Below are 25,228 nucleotides of genomic sequence, written 5' to 3'. Positions count from 1 at the left end.
CATGTACATTGAGCACTATCTGACAGAAAAAGTTTGCTACGTCATACTTGCTGGGCGTAACCCTCCTTGGTTTTCGAAAGGTTTAGCGAGCGTTCGACCGCAGTGCCATGAATACAGTGAACTAGTATATACCGTGAACTCGAGGTGGTTCAAGGTGGGAAGTGGACCCGAAGCGCAAGCCGTAAGAAAGTGTGCGTGTGCCACCTCTAGTTTAGCCCTTGGAATGTCCGCTGGATGGCGGTGCTTCTATATGGGGAATATATGATGAAAAGATGCGAGATGGTGGTACTTGGAGTGTTGGATAGATGGACGAACGGACACATAGACATAGAGGCATGGATGGACGCATGAACGGACGCAGGGGCGGCTGCATGGACGAACGCAGGGACGGACGCATGAACAGACGCATGCACGGACGGGCTGATGGACGCATGGATGGTCACGCTGACGGACGCATGGGCGGACGGAAGCAAGAACGAGTGGACGGACGAATTCTTCGCCCCACTCTCCATCATTCACTCCGTGGATATGCTGCCATTTTTTTTCAAAGCACTGAAGTTTAGGGACAGGGAGGGCAAAATAGACTTTAAGCGGATAGACTTAACTAGAAGGAGGTTATCTGATTGGTGGATGAAGTCAAGGCACGAGTGAAAATCAAACCCTTCACTGCAAAGTACGAATCCTCAACTTCAGTATTTAAGGGAAAAAAAATTGCCCGCAGCTTCCCTCGGGGGAACACTGAGGAGGATGCGGAGCATATAATTGGTTAACGGGGTGTTAAAGTGCGACTTACTTGGGTCGATGGCTAAATTGGTTAACGTGGTTGTGAAATGGGGTGTTAAATTGCGACTTACTTGGGTCGATGGCTAAATTGGTTAACGTGGTTGTAGGAGGGGGTGTTAAATGATTGAACACGTACACACGTATGCGAAAGGGCGGCGCTGGTCGAAGGGACGTCGATCATTGTGTTTGTGGATTCGTTGGAATTCGTTTCACCGCGACCTTGGACGTCGACGCGCCGTACAAACCAACCGACGAGCGGCGACTGAGCGAGCGAGCGCCGACCTTGAGTATATATACAGCTCGACGGCGCATGCACTGTCAGCTGTTGAATGTTCTCGAAGCGCGACGCCACATGCGCGTCCACTGGAGAATCAGGAGAATTGTAGATGTCGAACGCGGTGTGTAGAGGAGGAAGGGTGCACAGATATGGGAGGAGTGAAGCGCGCGCGGTGTGTAGAGGAGGAAGGGATGCACAGATGGTGGAAGAGTGAGCGACGGCGCGACGGCGCGACGGCGGATGCGCGCGCGTCAGCTGTCGAATGTTCGAGAAGCGGTGCGGACGGCGCGGACGGCGCACTACAAGGCGCGAGTATAAGATGCTTCCGCATCTAAAAAAGATAAATATAATGGTTAGTTCACTAAGTATGACGGCTAGGTGGCGTTAGCCGCCGCCCGATCTAAAGGGTACAGCCACATCCATTCATCCATCCATGGGAGGACCGGCGCCTGGCGTGGCAACGCTGGCGTGACGCAACGAAATGAACGCCGGCGAGCACGCACACCGCGTCACGTCAAAAGGTATTGGCGCCTTGAGTGTGGCATGTAGTCATGTTCTCATATGACACACATCTCATGATTATCATGTTTGCATCTGTCACATACCTTCGTCATCCATTGACGCTACCTAATACCAAATTCGGAATTTGTGAAGCTAGCAAAACGGCCACGAGCGCATCATGAGTGTCGCATGTAGTCATGTTGTTACATGTCACGCATGTCGTGATTATCATGTTTGGATGTGTCATTTACTAATGTCGTCCGTTCGGGTCTTATAATACTGAGTTTGGTATATGTGGAGCTAGAGAAACGGCCGTGAGAGCATCATGAGCATAGCATGTAGTCATGTTGTTACATGACACGCATATCAAGTTCATGTTTGCACCGGTATCATACCTTCGTCATCCATTCAAGTCCCGTAATACCAAATTTGGTATAAGGGGAGCTAGCGAAATGACAGCCAGCGCATCATGAGCGGGGCACGTAGTCATGTTGTTACATGACACGCATGTCATGAATTGCATGTTAGGGTCTGTCGCTTGTGTTCGCCATGCAATCATGTCATACAATACGAATTTTGCAACATGTCATGTGAACGAAACCACCGCAAGAGCTGCAGGACCATGAAATGTAAAATATGGCATTCATGACATAGATCTCATGATTATTATGTTATGACTAGTCAAATATATTCTTCATGTTACAGTCATGTTATGCCACACCAAATTTGGTATCGATACCTTAATTAAAACGGCGAGGAAAGCTAAATGTCTTAGGTGGCCAGATAGATAGATAGATAGATAGATAGATAGATAGATAGATAGATAGATAGATAGATAGATAGATAGATAGATAGATAGATAGATACGCTCAAAGTCACTGAAGTTCGCTAAGAAATCCTTCGCATTTAAAACAGCAAGTTTAGGCAGCCAGGCCCACCCTACTCTCAGAAAATTTACTTTATTATCAAAATAAAGTATCTTAGCAGCACTTGCTGAGCGTAAAACTTCTTTTGAGCAGTCTCTGTAGACAGGAGATATGTATGACAGCGTGAAATCACCTAGGAAGAAAAAGGTGAGATGGCTCGGGTGTCATGGCAGTAGAATTTCGAGAGAGGTGGGAGGTAAGGGGCTCCTGCCACCTAAGCCACTGCCCAGGTATATGTTTACACATTTATAAGGCTCCGCGTGGGAGTATCAAGAGAGGCGGGTGGGGGGGGGGGGAGCCTGTGATGAAACTTTTAGCAAGGACACAAAACTAAATGTAATTTAGAAACCAGGTATTATACAATGCCGAAATGTGACAGACAACAAGGATGAGTAGAAGAAAGGGCGGAAACACTGAAGGCCTCTACGATATATACGACGTCAATGCAACGCAGCACCGATGAATCGCCACGGAATTTATCGTTAACCAACACGAAGGCCTTGTATAGTAGTGGTAATTAAACTTAATTAACGACCATGCATACTGCGAGTATATATTTTCGTGTTTTCATGAAATGATTCATTCAAAGGCAAATCACAAATAAATGTAGCCCGTTATTGTGATATTCGGTGAACCATTTCTCCATTATACACAAGCAAGTAAATAAGGTATATGAAAAGCTCATTAGAATATGCAAGCGGCTAAATGTTCGGTATCGTAGTTTGGTAATTGAAGCACGACTAACAAAAAAACGAAAAAATAAAGTCGATAAGAAGGATCTCTTACTTCATGTCCACCAACGTATCGTTCAGAGTCCTTTTGAAAGGGGCCGATGACCTCTCAACGACAACAGTGATGGGCCTGCTGTAACTTGACACAGTCACAAAGCGTCGCTTTGATATACAACTCATGCGGACAACAGCTGGGGACAACGAACAAACACCGTTGTTCGACGCGCCGCGGTGAGGCGAGGAGGAAGGCGGGGGGCGGCGGGCCCTTCTGCAGTACAAGCTGGGACACGCCCGCAATACCCGTGAAACAAGCGATGAAATAAAAAAAAAAATGTGAAAAGTGGGGCTTAGCGTATACGCACGCGTCGTTCTGATTGAATGAAGATGTACTCCGCTAACAGGATGGCCAGTTTGGCCATTTGTTTCAAGATAATACTTTGTTTTTGACGCCTATATTCTGGCGCTCAAACGACATGAAGGGCGCTTATGCTTGCTGCTCACCCGGATTTGGAGAGCTAGTTTACGAGTGCTGTTACTACGTTGAAAATCAGTAAAACACCCGTGAAGTTATCGAAGCAGATAAGATGGAGCAGCTGGGTGAGCACTGCAGAAGCAAGGCGTTGATTTGCCTAAAAGATACTGAGAAAATAAAAACAAATCAGCTTGCGAATAGTGGTGTCATGAATGAAGGAGCAGCGTATATAGGCGGCCAGTCTGAATACACTTTATTTCTTGGCGTTTTTGTATTGTTATAAGTTCTTTGCTATTTCTTTCTTCCATCCGCTAGTTTTTGTTTCTTTCTTTCTCGCTCAGTCTATTTATTTTTTGGTCTTTCCATCAATTCTCTCTTCTTCCCCTTTCTCTCTCTCTCTCTCTGTTTTATTCTCGCTTTCTCTTTATAAGCTTGCTCTCTCTCTCAGTGGCGTAGCCAAGGGAGAAGGAGTTCAAGAACCCCCCTGGAAATTTTCACTTTTTCTTGCGTAATTGCGTGTACGCACACATGAAAACACACGAAAGAGTATACATAAATTATGGTCGAACCACCCAACCCTCGCCCCCCAAAAATCTTTCACGGCATATCCGCGGTATGAATGATGATGAGTGGCAAGAAACGTCCATTCATCCGTCCGTGCTCCTGTCTCTTCAGCTGTCTATTTGTGCATCCGTACGTCCTTGCTTCCTTCTGTTTGTCTTCCCGTCCGTTTGTGCGTGCGTGCGTGCGTGCGTCCATCCATCCGTCTGTGCTTCTGTCGGTCTGTCCGTACGTCCATTCGTCTATCCATCTGGTCGTCATTCTGTCTGTCTGTTTGTCTGTCTATCTTTCTGCCTGTCCATCCATCCATTCGTTCATGCTTCTGTCCGTCCGCGCATCCATCCGTCTGTCTGTTTGCCTGTCTGTCCGGCCGTCCGTGCATCTGGTCGTGCTACCGTGCACGCTTAATTATTTTCGTTTGTGTGTCAATTTGTGCGTGCATGCATCCATTCGTCCATCCGTGCTTCTGTCTGTCCGTCTGTCTGTCTGTCTGTCTGTCTGTCTGTCCATCCATCCGTCCCTGATTCTATCTGTGTGTCTGTGTGTTTATCCGTCTCTGCATTCATCCGTCTGTCTGTCTTTCTGTCTGTCTGTCCGTCCGTCCGCCCGTTCGTCCATCTGTCCGTCCCCGTTTCTGTCCGACTGACCGTTCGTGGTCCTGTCTGTCTGTCCATCCGTGCGTGCTGCCATCCGTCTGTCTCTCTACAAGTCTGTCGGTCTGTCCGCCCATCATTCCGTGCTTTCGTATATATCTATCTGTTTGTTCGTCCGTCCATGCTTCTGTCTCTCTGTCCATCCGTCCGTCCGTTTGGGTGAACGTTAGAGAACCTCTGGTGGTCGAAATTTCTGGAGCTCTCCATTGTGGTGTCTTTCATCATCTAATAGTGGTTTTGATGGCGTCTGTTATCATCATATGCTTCTGTCTGTGTGTCCGCCCATCTGTGCTTCAGTCTGTCCACCCGTCAGTGCGTGCGTCCTGTAGTCCATCTGTCTGCCTGTATGTCTGTCTTTCTATCCGTCTATCCATTGTTCAGTCTGTCAGTCCATGCGTGTGTCCATCCGTGCTTCTTTCTGTCTGTCAGTCCGTCTCTCCATCCGTCCGTGCTTCTGTTTGTCGGTCTATCTGTACGTGCTTCTGTCTGTCCGTTCATCCGTGATTCCATCCATCCGTGCTTCTCTTTGTCTCTCTGTCCGTGCGTCTATGCGTGCATCTGTACGTCCGTCTGTCCGTGCGTGCGCCCATGCGTCCGTCTGTCTGTCTCTGTCCATCCGTCCTAGCGTCTGTCTGTCCGCGCGTGCGTCCGTCCTTCTGTGCCTTTGTCTGTCTGTCTGTCTGTCTGTCTGTCTGTCTGTCTGTCTCTCTGTGTCTGTCTACCTGTCGGCCTGTCTGTCCATCCGTCCGTCCGTGCTTCTGCCCATCCATCCGTCCGTCTGTCTGCGCATGCATTCGTCCATTTATGCTTCTGTCAGCCTGCCAGTGTGTTCATCTGTCCCTCCGTCCTGCTTCTGTTTGTCCGTTCGTTCGTCTGTCAACTATACGAATCGTCAACTATACAAAAACCACTAGCGCCATCCTAGTTATTTATTTCCTCCCAAACAAATGCGCCCTGTTAGTGATATATATCTTCCCAAACAAATCGTATCATTTCTTGTATAGTGCTCGTGCGAAAAGGTACATGTAGGATGTGCTTGCGAAACCGAAACTGAAATCGCATGAACACGGACTACTTGGCGTAGTAACACATGTGCAGAATCTGGGCTGCCAAAAAAGTTGTCGCCGGCGATGGCGTAGTGGTTAGAGCATCCGCCTCGCATGCAAGAGGTCCGTGGTTCAAATCCCGGTACCGCGCAGTTCCCAACCGGATTAAAAAAAAAAAATCCGCGTGTTGATGGAACTGCATTAAGAGGCCTGGGGTGCGGCCTCACCGGCAAACACCGCCGAGAACGCACTCCCTCACCAGAGAAGGATTGGCCACCCTGGTGCAGTATCTGGCCACTACCTCCCACATGCTTACGTCAAATAACTCACGGCCCTCAGTCCCCAGCAGCTGCGAAGCAACTGACCACGGCGGCGGTCAGATCTGCATCGCAGCGGAGGGTGCTAAGAATCTCTGGATCCGGACAGGCCGCCATTGTAACCTGAACTTGGCAACGTTTAACGCTAGAACCTTATCTAGTGAGGGAAGTCTAGCTGTACTATTCGAGGAGCTAGAGGGTGTTAAATGGGATATAATAGGGCTCAGTGAGGTTAGGAGGACAGATGAGGCCTATACGGTGCTACAGAATGGGCACGTCCTTTGCTACAAGGGCTTGGCAGACAGAAGAGAACTGGGAGTGGGGTTCCTAATTCACAGAAACATAGCTGGCAACATAGAGGAATACTATAGCATTAATGAAAGGGTGGTAGGTATCGTAATCAAACTGAATAAAAGATACAAGATGAAGATAGTACAGGCTTACGCGCCTACATCCAGCCATGATGACGCTTCAGTTGAAAGCTTCTATGAAGACGTGGAATCGGCAATGAGTAAGGTAAAAACACAGTATACTATAGTGATGGGCGACTTTAATGCAAAGGTAGGGAAGAAGCAGGCTGGAGACCAGGCAGTAGGAGACTATGGCATCGGTACTAGAAACGCCAGAGGAGAGCTACTAGTAGAATTCGCAGAACGCAATAATTTACGGATTTTGAATACCTTCTACCGAAAACGAGAAAACCGCAAGTGGACATGGAGGAGCCCTAATGGCGAAAATAAGAACGAAATAGACTTTATAATGAGTGCACACCCTGGAATCGTGCAGGATGTGGAAGTGATTGGCAAGGTACGATGCAGTGACCATAGAATGGTACGGTCTCGAATTCGCCTAGACTTGAAGAAGGAACGACAGAAACTGATACGCAAGAAGCCAATCAATCAGCTAGCACTGAGAGGGAAAGTACAGGAATTCAGAGTGTCGCTGCAGAACAGGTACTCGGCTCTTAGTGAGGAAACCAACCTTAGCGTAGATACAATGAATGATAATCTGACGAGTATCATTACGGAGTGTGCAGTGGAAGTTGGAGGCAGGGTAGTTAGACAGGACACTGGCAAGCTTTCCCAGGAAACGAAGAACCTAATTAAGAAGCGTCAAATCATGAAAGTGTCAAGTACAACAGACAAAATAGAACTGGCAGAGCTTTCGAAGTTGATTAATAGGCGTAAGGTATGCGATGTAAGAAGGTATAACATGGAGAGAATTGAACACGCTCTGAAAAACGGAGGAAGTGTCAAAGCATTGAAGAGGAAACTTGGGATAGGCAAAAGTCGGATGTATGCACTAAGGGACAAAGAAGGCAAAATAACTACCAATATGGATAGGATAGTTAAAATAGCGGAGGAGTTTTACAGGGATCTGTACAGTAGCCGAGACAACCACGACCTTAATACTATAAGAACTAGCAGTAACCCAGATTACACCCCACCAGTAATGATAGAAGAAGTCAGAAAAGCTTTAGAGAGCATGCAAAGGGGCAAAGCTGCTGGTGAAGATCAGGTAACATCAGATCTGCTGAAAGATGGAGGACAGATTGTGTTAGAAAAACTAGCCACCCTGTTTACGAGGTGTCTCCTGACGGGAAGAGTACCAGAGTCTTGGAAGAACGCTAACATCATCTTAATACATAAGAAAGGAGATGACAAGGACTTGAAGAATTACAGGCCGATCAGCTTGCTTTCTGTAGTATACAAGCTATTTACAAAAGTAATTGCTAACAGAGTAAGGAAAACATTAGAATTCAATCAACCAAAGGAACAAGCAGGATTTCGAACAGGCTACTCAACAATTGACCACATTCATACTATCAATCAGGTAATAGAGAAATGCTCAGAGTATAACCAACCACTATACATAGCCTTCATAGATTACGAGAAGGCGTTTGATTCAGTAGAAATATCAGCCGTCATGCAAACACTGCGGAATCAAGGCGTAGATGAAGTATATATAAACATTCTGGAAGAAATCTACAGGGGATCAACTGCTACTATAGTGCTTCATAGAGAAAGCAACAGAATACCAATCAAGAAGGGTGTAAGGCAGGGAGACACAATTTCCCCAATGCTATTTACCGCGTGCTTACAGGAGGTTTTCAGAAGCCTAGAATGGGAACAGTTAGGGATAAGAGTCAATGGAGAATACCTTAGTAACCTGCGCTTCGCCGATGACATTGCATTGCTGAGTAACTCGGGGGACGAATTGCAACTCATGATTACGGAGTTAGACAAGGAGAGCAGAAAAGTGGGTCTTAAAATTAATCTGCAGAAAACGAAAGTAATGTACAACAACCTCGGCAAAGAGCAGCGCTTCGAGATAGGTAATAGTGCACTTGAAGTTGTAAAAGACTATGTCTACTTAGGGCAGGTAATAACCGCAGAGCCGAACCACGAGATTGAAGTAACTAGAAGAATAAGAATGGGGTGGAGCACATTCGGCAAGCACTCTCAAATTATGACAGGTAGATTGCCACTATCCCTCAAGAGGAAGGTATATAACAGCTGTATCTTGCCGGTACTTAGCTACGGAGCAGAAACCTGGAGACTAACAAAGAGGGTTCAGCTTAAATTGAGGACGACGCAGCGAGCAATGGAAAGAAAAATGGTAGGTGTAACCTTAAGAGACAAGAAGAGAGCAGAGTGGATTAGGGAACAAACGGGGGTTAAGGATATCATAGCTGAAATCAAGAAGAAGAAATGGACATGGGCAGGGCATGTAGCGCGTAGACAGGATAACCGCTGGTCATTAAGGGTAACTGACTGGATTCCCAGAGAAGGGAAGCGGGTTAGGGGGAGACAGAAGGTTAGGTGGGCAGATGAGATTAAGAAGTTTGCGGGTATAAATTGGAAGCAGCAAGCACAGGACCGGGTTAACTGGCGGAACATGGGAGAGGCCTTTGTCCTGCAGTGGACGTAGTCAGGCTGATGATGATGATGATGATGATGATAGTTATTCTATTCCACGCCGAGCAAGTCATCACAGCGGAAGAGCGTGCGCCGGTGGCAGGTTTTCGGGCACCGAAGATGAATGAGAGAACGAAGAGGGTGCCCGGTGGCCAAGGTATTGCGTTGCATGCGTTAAAAAGGTAGACACCGTTCGTTATGATGATAGTTTCAATCAATTATCCACGGCCCAGCCAAAATAGCTCCACTCGTAAAAGAACGAAATTCAATGTGTGACTGTGACGTGACCGCGTTAGCTACAAAATAGGCGTGACTACTGAAAGGTGATCGCAGTCATATCAGAAGTTTGAAACAAAAGCAATGGTACCGAAACATTCGGGGTCGGCCTGTGATGATTAGAGGTAACAATAGAAGCGAAAGTCTGGCTAGTTTGTAATTCATGATTTGATTTAAAAACAGCGCAAAAAAGACAAAGAAGAAGAGACGACAAGGCGCTGAACTCGCTACTGAGGTTTTTTTAGAAAGAACACACATATATCAGGCAAAGGACCAAGTCACATGGCACACCATGGTGACTGCGCATCAGAGCAAACAGGATAGAAAGGAAAATGGTAAAATGAGGTAACACGTGTAACATTTTCTGTAGGTTAAGCTGGGTCACAAGGAGATGTTGAAAGTGGGATAAGAATGACAGTGAATGAGTAGAACATGACATATACGGTTTAATACCAACTGCAAACTCCAACAAACACGCTGCCTTGTTTTGCACTGATTCACTGTGGATTATAGAAACAGAAGATGTGTCAACGGGGCGTCAACCCCCCTTCGTCCCTTCACCGTGACATCATGTCTAAACCTCAGATCGGTCAGTTGAGGGTTAAGCCAAGCTGCTGAGCAGGTCGGGCCCGAGACGATGTGCTTTTGGCTATTCGTGCGGCTGAGGATGCGCACCGGTCGACTCTACGAAACAATTCAGTTCGAACACATTGTCGTACGATGTGCTAGATGTCACACTTTCAGGAATCTGGCTATGTTTTTAAGAATATAATGCCATATTACACTACATGCGTGATCGCTGCTACAATCTACACAAGTTACACATGCTCAGAGATATTTGCCTCGGCACTTACAAAAACTTCACTTACTACGAGCAGCGTCATTAAAATGCAAGAAAAAAAGCTGTGCTTGCAGTAAGCGTAAACTCAAATTAGCTGGGTATATTAAGCTGCCTATTTTAACTACGAAGGTGTAGCGATGAGAACAAGCTGTTTATTTTAACTTCGAAGGCGCCCATTGTCGTAGCGATGATCCCGTGCCTTCGCAGTGTGGCGAGATTGAGACTCCGTAGGAAGGGTAGGGCTGCATCGGGCTGCGAGAACACAGGGCGAGCGCGGAGGGTGTCAAAGGTTGAACCTTCGAGAAACGCGCCAAGATGAGCAGGGCGAGCGCGGAGGATGTGAAAGGCTGAACCTTCGAGAAACGCGCCAAGATGAGTTGGCAGTACGGCTGACTGGAGTATCAAGAGCGTGTTCAGGAGTGTGCGCTTAAAGAATGGCGGACATTTCCAGTTCTCTCGATGAGAATTAGCATGTATTTGCTGAGCCAACCGCGATATTCAGACAGAAGATATACGAAAAGCTAAGCACCACCAAAGTGAAGACTCCTAAAATATAGAAGTTTGATATAGCCTGATGGGGCATCAGCTCCGCTCTTTCAAAAGTGTTCAACAGTGTTCAACAGTACCGCTCTTTCGACCACGAAAGCTTCACTGGCCGGCTTCTCGCCGCTTTTCTGGGGCCAGTGGCCGCACTGCTCACCGCACCAGCTGGCTTGATGTACGAGAAAAAGCCAGTGAAAGCTCGTTGCAACTGTATTTTCAGTTCAAAGTCATCGTTGCGTGTGCGTGTGTGCGTTTTACTCTGACCGCGTTTGGTCGAGTTGTTCAAGTTTACCATAGCAGGAGGTGGCGTTGCATGGTAAATACTGAAAAGACGGCTCAGTGGCAGTTATGGAGTGTAGATGAGAAGGTGAAGGTGATACAGGCTTACGCTCCTACATCCAGCCATGAAGACGCTTCAGCTGAAAGTTTCCATGAAGACGTGGAATGGGCAATAAGTAAGGTAAAAAAGCAGTGTACTATACTGATAAGAGATTTTAATGCGAAGGTAGGGAAGAAGCAGGTTGAAGACCAGACAGTGGAATATTATGGCATCGGTACTAAAAATGCCAGAGGAGAGCTACTAGTGGAATCCACGGAATGCAATAATTTACCGATTTCGAATACCTTCTACCAAAAACGAGGAAACAGCAAGTGGACATGGAGGAGCCCTAAAGGCGAAAATAAGAACGAAATAGACTTTATAATGAGTGCACACCCAGGCATCGTGCAGGATGGAGAAGTGCTTGGCAAGGTACGATGCAGTGACCATAGAATGGTACGCTCTCGAATTCGCCTAGACTTGAAAAAGGAATTAGAGAAACTGATACGCTAGAAGCCACTCAATGAGCTAGCACTGAGAGGGAAAGTAGATGAATTCAGAGTCTCACTTCAGAACGATTACTCGTCTCTTATCGAGGAAACGAGCCTTAGCGTTGACGCAATGAATGATAATTTGACGAGCATCATTACGGAGTGTGCAGTAGAAGTTGGAGGTACGATACTTAGACAGGACACTGGCAAGCTGTCCCAGGAGACGAAGAACCTTATTAAATAGCGTCAAAGCATGAAAGTCTTAAGTACAACAGACAAAATAGAACTGGAAGATCTTTCGACTTTGATTATTAGGCGTAAGGTCTTCGATGTAAGAAGGTATAACATGGAGAGAATTGAACACGCTATGAAAAACGGAGGAAGCGTCAGAGTAGTGAAAAGGAAACTTTAAATAGGCAGAAATCGGATGTATGCGCTAAGGGACAAAGAAGGCAAAATAACTACCACTATGGATAGGATAGTTATAATAGCAGAGGAGTTTTACAGAGACATGTACAGCGGCCGGGAAAAATCTGAGCTTGATAGTGTAAAAACTAGCAGTAACCCAGTTTACACCCCACCAGTAATGATAGAAGTCAGAAAAGCCTTGAAGAGCATGCAAAGAGGTAAAGCTGCTGGTGAGGACCAGGTAAGGTCAGATCTGCTGAAAGATGGAGGACAGATTGTGTTTGAAAAACTAGCCACACTGTTTACGAGGTACTTCCTGACGGGAAGACTACCGGAGTCCCGGAAGAATGCTAACGTCATATTAATACATAAGAAAGGAGATGACAAGGAGTTGAAGAATTACAGGCTGATCAGCTTGCTCTCCGTAGTATACAAGCTGTTTACAAAGGTAATTGCTAACAGAGTAAAGAAAGCATTAGAATTCAATCTATCAAAGGAACAAACAGGATTTCAAACAGGCTACTAAACAATCGACCACATTCATACTATCAATCAGGTAATAAAGAAATGGTCAGAATATAGGCAGTACTATACATAGCCTTCACAGATTACGAGAAAGCGTTTGATTCATTAAAAATATCAGCAGTAATGCAGACACTGCGGAATCAGAACGTCGATGAAGTATATGTGAACATCCTGGAAGAAATATACAGATGATCAACTGCTAACATGTTCCTTTATAAATTAACAGAATACCAATAAAGATGGGTGTGAGGCAGGGGGATAAAATCTCCCCAATTCTATTTACCGCTTGCTTACAGGATGTTTTCAAAGGTCTAGAATGAGAAAAGTTAGCAATAAGAGTTAATGGAGAGTACCTTAGTAACCTGCGCTTCGCCGATGACATTGCATTACTGTGTAACTCAGGGGACGAAATGCAACTCATGATTACGGAGTTGGACAAGGAGAGCAGAAAGGTGGGTCTTAAAATTAATATTCAGAAAACAAAAGTAGTGTACAACAACCCCGAAAAAGAGCAGCGCTTCGAGATAGGTAATAGTGCACTTGAAGTTGTAAAAGACTATGTTTACTTAGGGCAGGTAATAACCGTGGAGCTGAACCGCAAGATTTAAGTAACTAGAAGAATAAGAATGGGGTGGAGCACATTTGGCAAGCACTCTCCAATCATGACGGGTAGATTGCCACTATCCCTCAAGAGGAAAGTATATAACAGCTGCATCTTGCCGGTACTTTCATCAAAGCAATGAAAAAAATGATAAGTGTAACCTTAAAAGAGAAGAAGAGAGCAGAGAGGATTAGGGAACAAACGGGAGTTAAGGATATCATAGTTGAAATCAAGAAGAGGAAATGGACATGGGCCGGGCATGTAGCGCGAAGACAGGATAACCACTGGGTAACTAACTGTATTCCCAAAGAAGGCAAGCGGCTTAGGGTGAGACAGAAGGTTAGGTGGGCAGATGAGATTAAGAAGTTTGCAGGTAAAATTGGCAACAGCAATCACAGGACCCAGTTGACTGGCGGAACATGGGAGAGGCCTTTGCCCTGCAGTGGACGTAGTCAGGCTGATGATGATGATGATGATGATGCTTAAGGAGAATGAGTTAAAAAGATTGAAAGAAGCCAGGCTTGGTCGTCGGAACGAAACCAAAAGGAGGCAGCTAGCTGAGTAGGCGGAAGAAGAACAAGACCCATTCCTCAAAAATCATAATTGTGCAGAAAACCCATCTAAACAATAGACAAATTTGATGGGTTATCTGCAAAGTTGCGGACGCTCAACTATATCTGCCCAATAAGACATACCGTGCTACACTATGCACTACAAAGCACAACTGAGTTAAGCCACTGTACTTTTTTTCTTAACTCAACTTTATTTTACTTTATGTTGCAGGAAATCACGAGGGAGAGCATTACGTCATCACCTATATAACGCCCTGAACAACTCACAGTTCCGAAAATGACCTCAGCAGCTGTCAAAGACAACGTTTCACATTCTCAACCTGGCTGGACAGCATTTTCTGAAAGGGGCCCTGCAATGCTTTTTGAGCATGGTCAGAAAACGCTGCCCATCGGTAGTGGTGGCTCCCGACAACACGGGAGCCAAATATTATAGCACAGCACCCTGCCTCAAATTCACAATATATTATCAAATCAGCTAAAAATAGCTTTCTCTTTCCTCTACAAATCAGCGAAAATAAGCCTAGTAAGCCCATCTATCAGCTGATATAAACATGGCGTGCTCGGTCGTTCAGAGGTCGCCATGAGAGAACCTTCACTTGTGTACGAGAGCGCGCGTGATCGTACTGAAAAAGCCGCGTATAGGAAGAAAAAATGCTCAAGGTCACGAGGTGTGAGTGACGTTTTTTTTGTTTGCCCCTCCAGTCCCTTCCTGCTCACCTGCCAATGCTTTCGTCGGGACGAGAGTAGAGAGAATGTAAATGCAGCGTGTGAGAAACATTTGTAACTCCACCCGGATTAGACGGAGTCTTAAAATTGTCGCGACGTTCAATTTGTGAAGTAATACGCTTTTCCAGTGAAATATTTCAATGGTTACTTGAAAACTGTTTCAGGTCCCCTTTAAGCGCAGTATTCTGCTTATCAAGGTCATCCTGGGGTGCTAGAGCCGAAAGAGGTTGTGAAGCAACATTCGGAGCAGCAAAATACTGGTTTTTGAGCAACCAAATTAAAATATAAAGCAGCTTACGATAAAAAATCTTTCATTTTAAATGCGGAGTTAATCTTAGCGAATTTCAATGAGTTTAAATCTATCTATCTATCTATCTATCTATCTATCTATCTATCTATCTATCTATCCGTCTATCTATCTATCTTTCTATCTATCTAGGTGCTTACGACATTTAGCTCTCCTGGTCATTTGGATAATGGAATCTATACCAAATTGGCATGGCATAACATGGCTGTATGATGAGCATAAGCGACTAGTCATAACATGAAAATCATGATATGTATGTCATGAATGTCGTGATTTACATGTCATGGTCTTGTTGCTTCTCCGGTGCTTTCGTTCAGATGGCATATTGCAAAATCGGTAGGGTATGACATCACTGCATCGCGAACATAAGTGACAGGCCTTCACGTGGAAAACATGACATCCGTGTCATGTAAGATCATGACTACATGCTACACTCATGATGCGCTCACGACCATTTTGCTCTAGCTTCACATATATCAAATTTTGTATTACGTGATGTGAGTGTATGACGAAAGTATATGACGGGTGCAAACATGATAATCATAACAAGCGTGACTTGTACGAACATGACTACATGCCACGCTCATGATGCACCCATGCTCATTTCGCTATAGCCTCACATTTATCAAATTTGGTATTACGTGACGTGAATTAATGATGAAGGTCTCCAATAGTATTATTGGTGCAAGTACAATAATAAGTACTTACGTTTCATGTAAAACCTGACTATACGGTACGCTCATAGCACGATCACGGCCTTTCGCTAGTTTCACATATATATGCAAAATTAACAATACGTTACGTGAATAGATTATGAAGGTAAATGACACGTCAAATATTGATAATCCTGATATGGAAGTCGTGTTGCGGCATAATTTACGTCCACCTGATAACGTTGTGCTACTTATATTGTGACATATCAACCTTGCTCATTCCTGCTTCGCATATCATCAATTTCCATTGTAGGTGAGATGTGCCACTTATGCACATCTCACCTACAATGGTGAAGTGTGCATAAATGCGAAGCATTTCTTAGCAAACTTCGGCGGCTTTGAGAGCATCTATCTATCTATCTATCTATCTATCTATCTATCTATCTATCTATCTATCTATCTATCTATCTATCTATCTATCTATCTATCTATCTATCTATCTATCTATCTATCTAGCCCTTTACGTTTGGGTGCTCTCGTGGCCACGCCTATAACTTGGCGTGAAGCAAAATTGGCGTGGGAGGATAAGATGGTTTCACGAATATGACGCGCTGGTCAAGACATGAATAATGTCACAATCCCGTCACACACGTCGTCAAATACTTCCCACGAGGTAGTGGCGCACACCCACGGGTGGGTATGTGCCGTCCGTATGCGGGTATGTGCCACAGGCGATCGACCCTTAGTATCTACCCAGGAATGATGAGAACACACATGGGCAATTTTAATGCGTGAGCGTTAAAAAATACCCCACATTGGTAGCGTCGACCCAACGAATGCGAAGAATAAAGGTCAGGGTCCCACCTGGAATCGAACTCAAGAATTCGGTGTGGCAATTAGGCATTTTACCACATAGCTTCGCCAGGTCTCGGATCTACTTTTCAAATAGACGGTAATCTTCATGAAACGTCAATAGTGGTGGCAGTGCTGCCTACCCAATTTTATAAACATTACATATGTGCCCCTTTTATACAGCCGTCACGTCGAGTTAACGTCCATTGTGATTAGTTCCCATGCGCTGAAGTAGATTCATGTAGCAGTGTCTAAGGCCAGAATCGTCGTGGGCATCAGCACTTCATATCAGCTTCTGGTGTTGCTGATACACATGTTCCAGTTGGCATCGTAGCGCATGTTCAAACAACTTGTTATATAAATATTTTCAACATTTGTCTCTGCGTGCAACATTTCACATATATTTAGTGTCATTTCATGACGTGTCGCTCACTGAAAAAAAAAATGGAACACGGTCACCTTCCTTCCGCATGCTTCCCATAACATCAATTCCCGGGTGCGCGGGATCTGCCGAATTTTTTATGCCGAAATCTGAAATTTGGAGCGGCATAACACAGTAGACTTAACTTTTCAAAAAAAAACATGTACAAGTTAGTCAACATCCTCTTAATTGTTGCTCTGTGCTCACAAGCATATTTATTTCAGTGAAACATTCATTTTACCCAGCCCCCAGCACAATTAATACTCAAATCATCATTACGATTTGCAGCGCCTATGCAACCATTTGACAGCCTGCAAATTTAAATGTGGATTTGCCAAGCTGGCAGCCTTGAAATTCGAGTTATTCATGAAGTGGTATTGAGTAGGTATAGCGAAAGAAAAAAAAAACGTCAAGGTTTGCGCTGAACGCGCAGAACTAAGGAGTTTTTTGAATACCGTTTCCAAGCGCTGCTGGCGTTGCGGGCGTAGCGGGCGCCATATGAGTTTTAGAATAGCGTTTAACCTACTGCGATTCGCAACGCACGATCGCAGCGACACCGTAGCCTCGGAACCAGCGCTTGCGGGCCACATGCGGGCACGACCTACTGTACTCCTGACCTGCCCAGCTGGCGGCGGTCCACGGAGCTGCCTGTGCCGGCTCGGATTCCGAACTTTGCCGCTATTGCGACGTGCTCCTCCGACGAAGTTACGAAGGGCGCTACGAATCTCACCGCTACAACCACTGTTTCGAAAGACGGCGACGCCAACACGGTCCCGAAGGCGCCACTGCTTCGAACTCCACCGGGAAGGTCACACGCCTTTTGGTAGCGTAGGTTTCTCAGCTCGCGACTGCTTCTGCGCAGAGCCGATAGACGTGCGGACGAGACGACGGTGAGTTAAACAAGGGTTATGTACAGCATATATACAGAGGCGTTACAAATTCGGCACTGGGGCCGACAGCTTAGTGACCCGAAGAGCCGAGCTCTCCTCTCTAACACATAGGTCTGCTCTCGAATGGGTCTGCTCTCTGACACACAGCTCAACTGCTAACCCATAGCTCAACTCTCTATCACATAGCTCTCTTCTCTGACACACAGCTCAACTCTCTATCACATAGCTCTCTTCTCTGACACACATATCTGCCGCTAACACATAGCTCAACTGCGACACATATGTCTGCTCTCCAACAGGTCTGCTCTCGACGCGCCGCAGGGCTTCTTTTATATGCACCGGGTCCAACCCCAATGACCAACCAGAAGCGCCGCTGGTCGTGAGGTCAGAATCCTTCAATGGGGTCGCCGCTGGGCCACGTCATTCTTTCTCATCGAATCTGGAGAGGCTGCGCTGCAGGTGGCTGCATCCAAGGACGAGTGACGTCGCCAGACATTGCGTCACCCCCCCCCCCCCAGACAGGAAGACGCCGATTGCTTGCTCGACGGCTCACTTGCTGAGGTGACTCACTGCACGTAGGCGACAGAAAGGCGCCGTCGCGTGTTGACGCCGTTGAGTTGTTCATCCCGTCAAGCGGGCTCGCGTGCTGGCCTTGACACATATTTCTTTTTTTCCGAGGCATGGACGTTAGGCATAGACGTTTGCTGCGGACTCGCAGGCATAACAGCACCCCCGCCGCCAGACAATGCGCCGGAAAGACGAGCTGCTTCCACGGAGCTCGGATGTCAGGTGCGCTCGTTCGCCAGGTCTCTCCAGGTTCGCCTCCAGGGCCATGGGGAGAATTCTGCTCCAGACTCTGTTCCGGGAACACATCCCATTCTTGAGGACGGATTCCTACTCCACTGGCTTGTCGCCACAACTTGCCGGCCAGCTTCGCTCCTCTCTTCTGACTATCTTTGGTCTCACCACTTGTCGATGGTTCTGCAACTTGTTTAGAACGGTTCGACAACAGACAACACACGACACAAGCAAGTGCCCTCGGTCACCCGACAGAACACCAGACAAAGTATAGTACAACATATACCTAGCTACTCGTCTATCGGAATTGCGTTCCCTCTACATCAAGAGGCACATGTGGGACACAAGACTCTCAAAATGAGAGCTCAACATTTTTACACGTACAACAACGTAACGAAATAGAATAAAACATAAAGTTGGCTCCTTGAGCTCACTCTGGACGAGAGCGCTCAGCTAAGGTCCTGATGAGGTCAAAATTTTGCCCCGAATCGCCAGCGAGAAACTGAAAGTTAGAGTAGGTACTAGTTAGAACGCACGGCTCAATGCACCTGCATTAGCATTTAGTTTCCTTTTTTTAGCGAACGTCAAAGTTGTGCAATTGGAGTATCATGCTCCATCTCAGTAACCGGCCACTTTTAGGCGACGATACCTATGCGCTACCAAGAGCGGCTCACTTTTGCGACGTTGCACAGGGGAACAACGATACGGCTTGCTACGGATTGACTCCTCACCGCTTAGCTCGATATCGTGTTCGGTCACCCTCGTGTTTCCGGGGCGGTCCGAAAACACGTCTCCAAACTCGGAAACAACCCTTTTCAGGTCCTCCTTTTGGACTTCATTTATCCTAGCCTCTAGGTTCAACTGCTCCAAGATTAGCTCGGATTCTCTTTCGGTTACATCACTATTGATCAAACTTTCTGCTCCTTCTTCCTCTGAAGCATTCAACAGCTAATTTACGACCGCTTGACGTTGAACGTATGGTTTCATCAAGTTGTAAATTTTGTCTGGCCGCCTTCCTAATTTCACTTCATAATTTGTATCGCAAAGCTTCGATATTACATTGGCGGGCCCTTCCCAATGAACCTCAAGCTTGTTCCTTTTGAACGGCTGCAGCAGCATTACCTGAGTTCCTACTTCAAAAGCGCGCTTCATCACCGATTTGTCGTAGTACTCCTTCGACAACACTTGTGCAGCTTTTATGTAGCTTTCCACTAGCGCTTTGATCGAGAGGTCCTCACGCTGCTCTCGAATGAGCGTCTCTCGATCAATCCTCGACAGCTTACTCCAACTTTCCGCTACAGGCGAGAGCGTTGCAGCCCTCTCGCTCTGATTCAATGGCGCCATGTCGCCTCAACTTGCAAAGGAAACCGCGCCGGTCGATTCGGTGACGGGCCGCTCTCGTGACTGCTCACATGACTCACGCGGAAAATTTCCTCTCTGAGGTTTTGTCGACCCGCCGACAAGGTCACTTGAGAGTTCACCGCATTGAACAAGATCAAGCGCCTGCGAAAGCTTCCGCGCTTGCGATCGCGTGAGGGCCATGTACGCTAAGTTGGGGAAGAACGATTTACCCTGCTCTTTGAGAAGCTGCTCTGAGTTGTTAGAGAAAAGATAAGGAAAACGATCGGGAAGCGCGGCAGACACAGCCGCTTCGGTGCGAAGCTTACCGAACGGGCCTTCAATGACAACCGTGGCGATTGGTAAGCAAGCACTGTGCTCCTCGGTGACTTGCCTGATCCACGCGCATTCTCCTGTAAAGTCATCCGGAGACACCAATAAAGGATGGACAACATCCATGGTTGCCGTTGAGTCACGAAGTGCTCGACACGTTTGCCCATTCCCACTAATTTCTTGGATATGCGGCTCCAACAACCGCATGTTCTTTCCCGATTCTCGGATTGTTGCAAAAGCAAACTTTTGCTTACAGTTTATCACGATGTGCCCTTCCTTTTTGAAGTTGTAGCAGATTAGCAGCTTCCGTTTGTTTTCCGATTCTAGAGCAGTTGCAAACTTTTGCTTACAGTTTATCGCGATGTGCCCTTCCTTTCTGCGGTTGTAGCAGATTCGCGGCTTCTGTTTGTTTTCCGATTCTCGGATAGTTGCAAACTGTTGCTTACAGTTTATCGCGATGTGCCCTTCCTTTTTGCTTTCATCCTTTTCTACGCGCACTGCCCTGCTATGCAACTTTCGGCGAGTATAATACTCTTCAGCTAACTCTGCTGCCTTGTTTAGCTGTACTTCACCAAGTTTGTCCTGCAGCCAAAGTTTGACATCCTCCTCGATGCAGCGGTTGATTGCTCCAATGCAACGCTTTCCACCACTTTATCGCGCTCGTCATAAACACCTTCGCCCTTGAGCTATTCAATTAAATCGGCTTTAAGACGAAACGCGAAGTCAACGTGTGACTCATTCCCCTTTTTAGCATACCGGAACCTTTGCCTGAAAGCCTTGGGTGACAACTCATAACCTCTCACGAGCACTTCCTTAACCTTGTCATAGCTCTCAAACACTTCCCTCGCAAGCAAGTTATCACGTCGGACACTTCGCCGGGAAGAAGAGCTAACAGGTTCTGCGCCCAAAGAGACCGCTCCAAAGCATTTCGCTCACAGACGTGTTCAGACTTGACGAGATACTTCGCCATGTCCTCGCCTACTACTAACGGGGGCAATCGGTCCCGAATTCTATAACCGCTGACCTGAATCGTCGGAGAAGCTACGCTAGGTGCCTGCGAACACTGTGGGATTGCCAATTCTATTCGTTTCAACTCGAGGCACTCCTGTCTCTCGGCCTCGCGCTCGCGACGTCCGCGCCTTTCAGCTTCTTCACGTTCGCGAGTTTCTACTTCTCGCCTTTCAGCCCCCTCCCACCGACATCAAACTCATCCCCTCCGACATCATTTCCCCTCCGACATCAAACCTGCCTAGAACCGAATTGCAAGGGTGTTTCAAGCAGCAGCGGGTTGTCGAGCGTGGAACTCTGGACAGCTCTCAACGAATTTTAAAATTAGTGTCTATTCAGTAGGACTGCCACTTCTTGTTGTCGTGACTTTTACGTAATTGTTCATGCAAATATTGTGTGGCAACAGGCAATAACTAAAAAAACCACCGGAAGAAGAAGAAGAAGAAGAAGAAGAAGATGAAGAAGCTTATTGTGAAAAAGAAGAAAGAACTTGAGGTAAATTCTTCATTCTTTGAGCATTCAAATATTATTATTCAGTATATATTTGCTACTCCTCACGGGGGTAAGGGGAAAAGTGAAGAAAGAGGGGGTATGATAGTGATATAGCAGAATGAGTCAATGCACACAATGTCTCGTTCGGTGTAGTGCACGCACAAAAGTCTCTACAGTAGCAGATTCTCTAAAGACGGGAATGTAAACCTGTCTTGCTTAGAAATGCGAGCAGGCCCTTTAATGTGCCTTAGGCATGATCCACATTTCCCACGCACCCAAAAGTTTCTATTTCAAAAAGGGTCGGCAGTCTAGGTCATCTGTGAGGGGCTCAAGAGATCGTCTTTCGGCTGCTTATTGAGGGCACACGCTCATATCAGTGATAGAATACTGGGCAGCACGCAGAGACGTGGGTTTGAATCCCATTGCGCACTTGATGTTTTTTATTTACTGACTTTTTTACCTATTATGTGTACTTCGTCATAGTGGTCTAGTGGCTAAGGTATTCGGCTGCTGACCCGCAGGTTGCGCGATTGAATCCCGGCTGTGGCGGCTGCATTTCCGATGGAGGCGGAAATGTTGTAGGCCCGTGTGCTCAGATTCGGGCGCACGTTAAAGAACCCCAGCGGGTCGACATTTTCGGAGCCCTCCAATGCGGCGTCTCTCATAATCATAAGGTGGTTTTGGGACGTTAAACCCCACATATATATCGATTACCTATTTCGTACGGTAGTGGTTACGGAGACCGGTTGCAGCGGCGGCGGCATGGCTTGAACCGTGTTGTGATCTCATAACAGCTTGAACTGGCGTACAGTTTTGTTCGCTTTTTCTGAAAGTATTGGAAATATAGTACACAGGCACAAACAATTTCTAGTATTTTTTTACGCGCCGATGATGACTGATAATACTAGTTCTCTGTTCTGTTCTGTTTTAACTGTTTTGCCGTGGAGAGGTTGAGGTGCCTATTGCCTCGGCTACTCCATATCGCAAAGTTCTACAGCAAAATATCAAATAATAATACAGAATGGTACCCAAAGATTAACAATACAAAAAAGAAAAAAAACATAATAGGACACTGAAACTAGTTCAAATATCATGCCAATACACAGTTTTCTTCGCGGAGTTCACACAGTCATAAACTATTTACACGCAGAACTTACTAATCTAATGTCAGTATATACATGACCACATTTTATATATACCCATCTCTGGCTGTCTGTCATAAGCGCTTTTCTAGTCCCGTCTCCACTAAAAAGTCTGTCAGGAAGATTATTGCCTTTTTCTGGAGATGCATCTCAGGCCATGGTCCAAGTAGTTTATTGTGAACGGCCGTCTAACCAAACTTGCTAACTTGTTCTTCAATTTTTCTCTTTCATTCGCGTATTTAAGGCACTTTAAAAGAATATGGCGAACATTTTCTTCTTCATGACCACAACAGCATTACGGTGAGTTGGATCGATGTATCTTGTGCAGGAAGCTGTTTGTGTATGCTACTTCCAATCGAAGTCGGTGGATTAATGTCTCTAGGTGTCGTGGGAGGTCTGTAGCTATGGCAAATTTTCTGTGTGGATCAACTTCATAAAGTACCGTTTCCTTTGATTTAGGGCTCTCAAATCACTTCTCCATCGAACAATGGTTAGCTTCTTGCGATATAAAATGTTGAATATCTGCCCCAGACATAGGGATTGCGCAATCCCGTCTTTCTTTCAATGCTTTCTTCGCAAGACTATCAGCCTCTTCATTTCCCTTTATTCCAAAGTGGCTGGCTATCCACTGAAATATGATGTTGTGACCCTGTGATGAGGCATATTCCGCAGTTTCTGCAACAAATTGTGCTATTTCACTATTTTGTAAGGTGATCTTACATTTCTGATTAGCTGAAGAGCAGGTTTGCTATCAGTGCATATCACCCATTTTCGTGGCTCAGGATTCTCGCAGATAAGCTTAACTGCTTCAAAGAGAGCCAACGATTCTGCTGTCGTTCATGAAGATTTGTGTGATGATTTGTACATCTTCTTTTTCTGAATTTCGGGTATAAAGACCGCACAGACTGACGCTTCTTCTGTGCATGATCCATCTGTATATATCTTCGTTTTTTCATTATGCATTACATGAAGCTGATGAAGTACCAACTGTGCCGCTACTAGAGGTGCCATGGCTGCTTTCTTCTCTATGCCGTCTATTTCACAGATAACGTTGAGAAGTGGCAGCGTCCAAGGTGGTTTTGAAGGTTTCCATTGTTTAAATTCTGGTACTACTGCTTGAAATGATGATATATTATCCTGTAGTCTCGTTGCCGTCCTTTGTGTTAGTGCACCAGATAAAAAATGACTTTCATGTTGCGTGAAAATTCTAAATAAATTTCTAGATGTTTCTTTAGTTCGGAGTACTGCCAAAGGTGGCTCTCGAGCCTGCGCATACACTAAAGCACTGGAAGTTGACCATGGTAAACCCAGAGATACCCTCAAGCTTCTTGTCAATAACATGTGAAGTCTACTAACAAATGGAGGCTGGAAGTACATGCAGCAGAGGCAGTGAGTAAGTTACGATGGGGCGTATCCAGGCAGCATGTAGGGCTAATAACGACTCTGTAGTACCACCCCCTTTGGCCCCTCAGAGATGCCGGAGGACACGAATGACCCGATTCACTTTTTGTTCAAGGGACTGGACATGAGGCGACCATGTTAGTCTCCGGTCTAAAATTACTCCCAAGAATTTATGAGTTTTAACCATTTGAATAGGCTGATTTTGCAGAATAATCTAGTAATTTCCAGGTCTTTTTAATGTAAACGGAAGTATGGCTGTTTTAGCCAGACTCAGTGCCATACCTCATTTTTTAAAAAACGGTCTAAATAATCCATCCTTCTTGTAGAGTTTGTTGCACATCCAAATACGATGGACCAGACGTCCAAATACTTATATCATCAGCATACACTGAACATCTGATGTTAGGTGTAAGATTATACGGGAGCTGCGCCATGACTGCAATAAAGAGAGTAGGGCTTAGCACTCGAAATCATGCAGCGGATACACGCCCAAGCAATTGATGAACAAAAAGTTCTGGAACTTTCTGTGACTAAGGGAGTAACAGAGTTCCGTGTGTAACGGCCCCTTCTAAACATTCATACACTGTTTCATGTGGTATCAATGCACCACGGCGAAGGTGAATTAAGCAGTGATAGGAAAAGACCAAGCGATTTTGGAACTACTTTTTGCTTTTGTGTCACAGTCGGGTTCGATTTCGAGTTCAAGTTCTTAGCTCCCTTCCAACTTGTAAGGCGCGTTCGATGAAATAAAGTAACAAAGGTGCGTGTTCGCTGGTCCGGCGATGCCACCAGATATACCGCGTGTTTCAAGCAACTGGGAGACGACCCTACTAAATAGCTCCACACTAGAGGAACAGCGAACTCTAGTCCAGCGGGCTCTGGTTACGGCCTCGACTAATGACGTCCCAGACTAGGTATGTCAACCAGCCCGGTGGGGATAAGCGCTGTCTGACACAGCCAGCATCAATAAATGTTTTTTCTCCTCCTCCTCCTCAAGCAATGTGTCCACTATTACTGAAAAATTACAGAAAAGAAGCATTCGCATGCTACCCATGCCATTCCTTAAACTAAGGCAGAAGGTCTCTTCAGATGTGCACAAGAAATAA

At 45.9% G+C, this 25,228-nt stretch overlaps 1 protein-coding gene across 4 annotated transcripts in view; it reads right to left on the bottom strand.

Annotated features, from left to right (window-relative positions):
* The window catches only part of LOC119174139 (neprilysin-1), a 140,922-nt gene that overhangs the window by 83,158 nt on the left and 32,536 nt on the right, over positions 1-25,228 (bottom strand). Inside the window, exon 1 of one of the 4 annotated variants that reach the window (XM_075896168.1) lies at positions 3,274-3,385. The exons of the other annotated variants lie outside the window; for them this stretch is intronic. Coding sequence (XP_075752283.1) covers positions 3,274-3,278 — 5 coding nt within the window. The 5' untranslated portion in view covers positions 3,279-3,385. Of the gene's footprint in view, positions 1-3,273; positions 3,386-25,228 lie in introns of those variants that run through there. 4 annotated transcript variants of the gene reach the window in all.

Source organism: Rhipicephalus microplus, chromosome 5, assembly GCF_043290135.1.
Source record: "Rhipicephalus microplus isolate Deutch F79 chromosome 5, USDA_Rmic, whole genome shotgun sequence".
Taxonomy (NCBI): domain Eukaryota; kingdom Metazoa; phylum Arthropoda; class Arachnida; order Ixodida; family Ixodidae; genus Rhipicephalus; species Rhipicephalus microplus.
The sequence above is the reverse complement of the archived record's forward strand: the minus strand, read 5'-3'. Positions and strand labels throughout refer to the sequence as shown.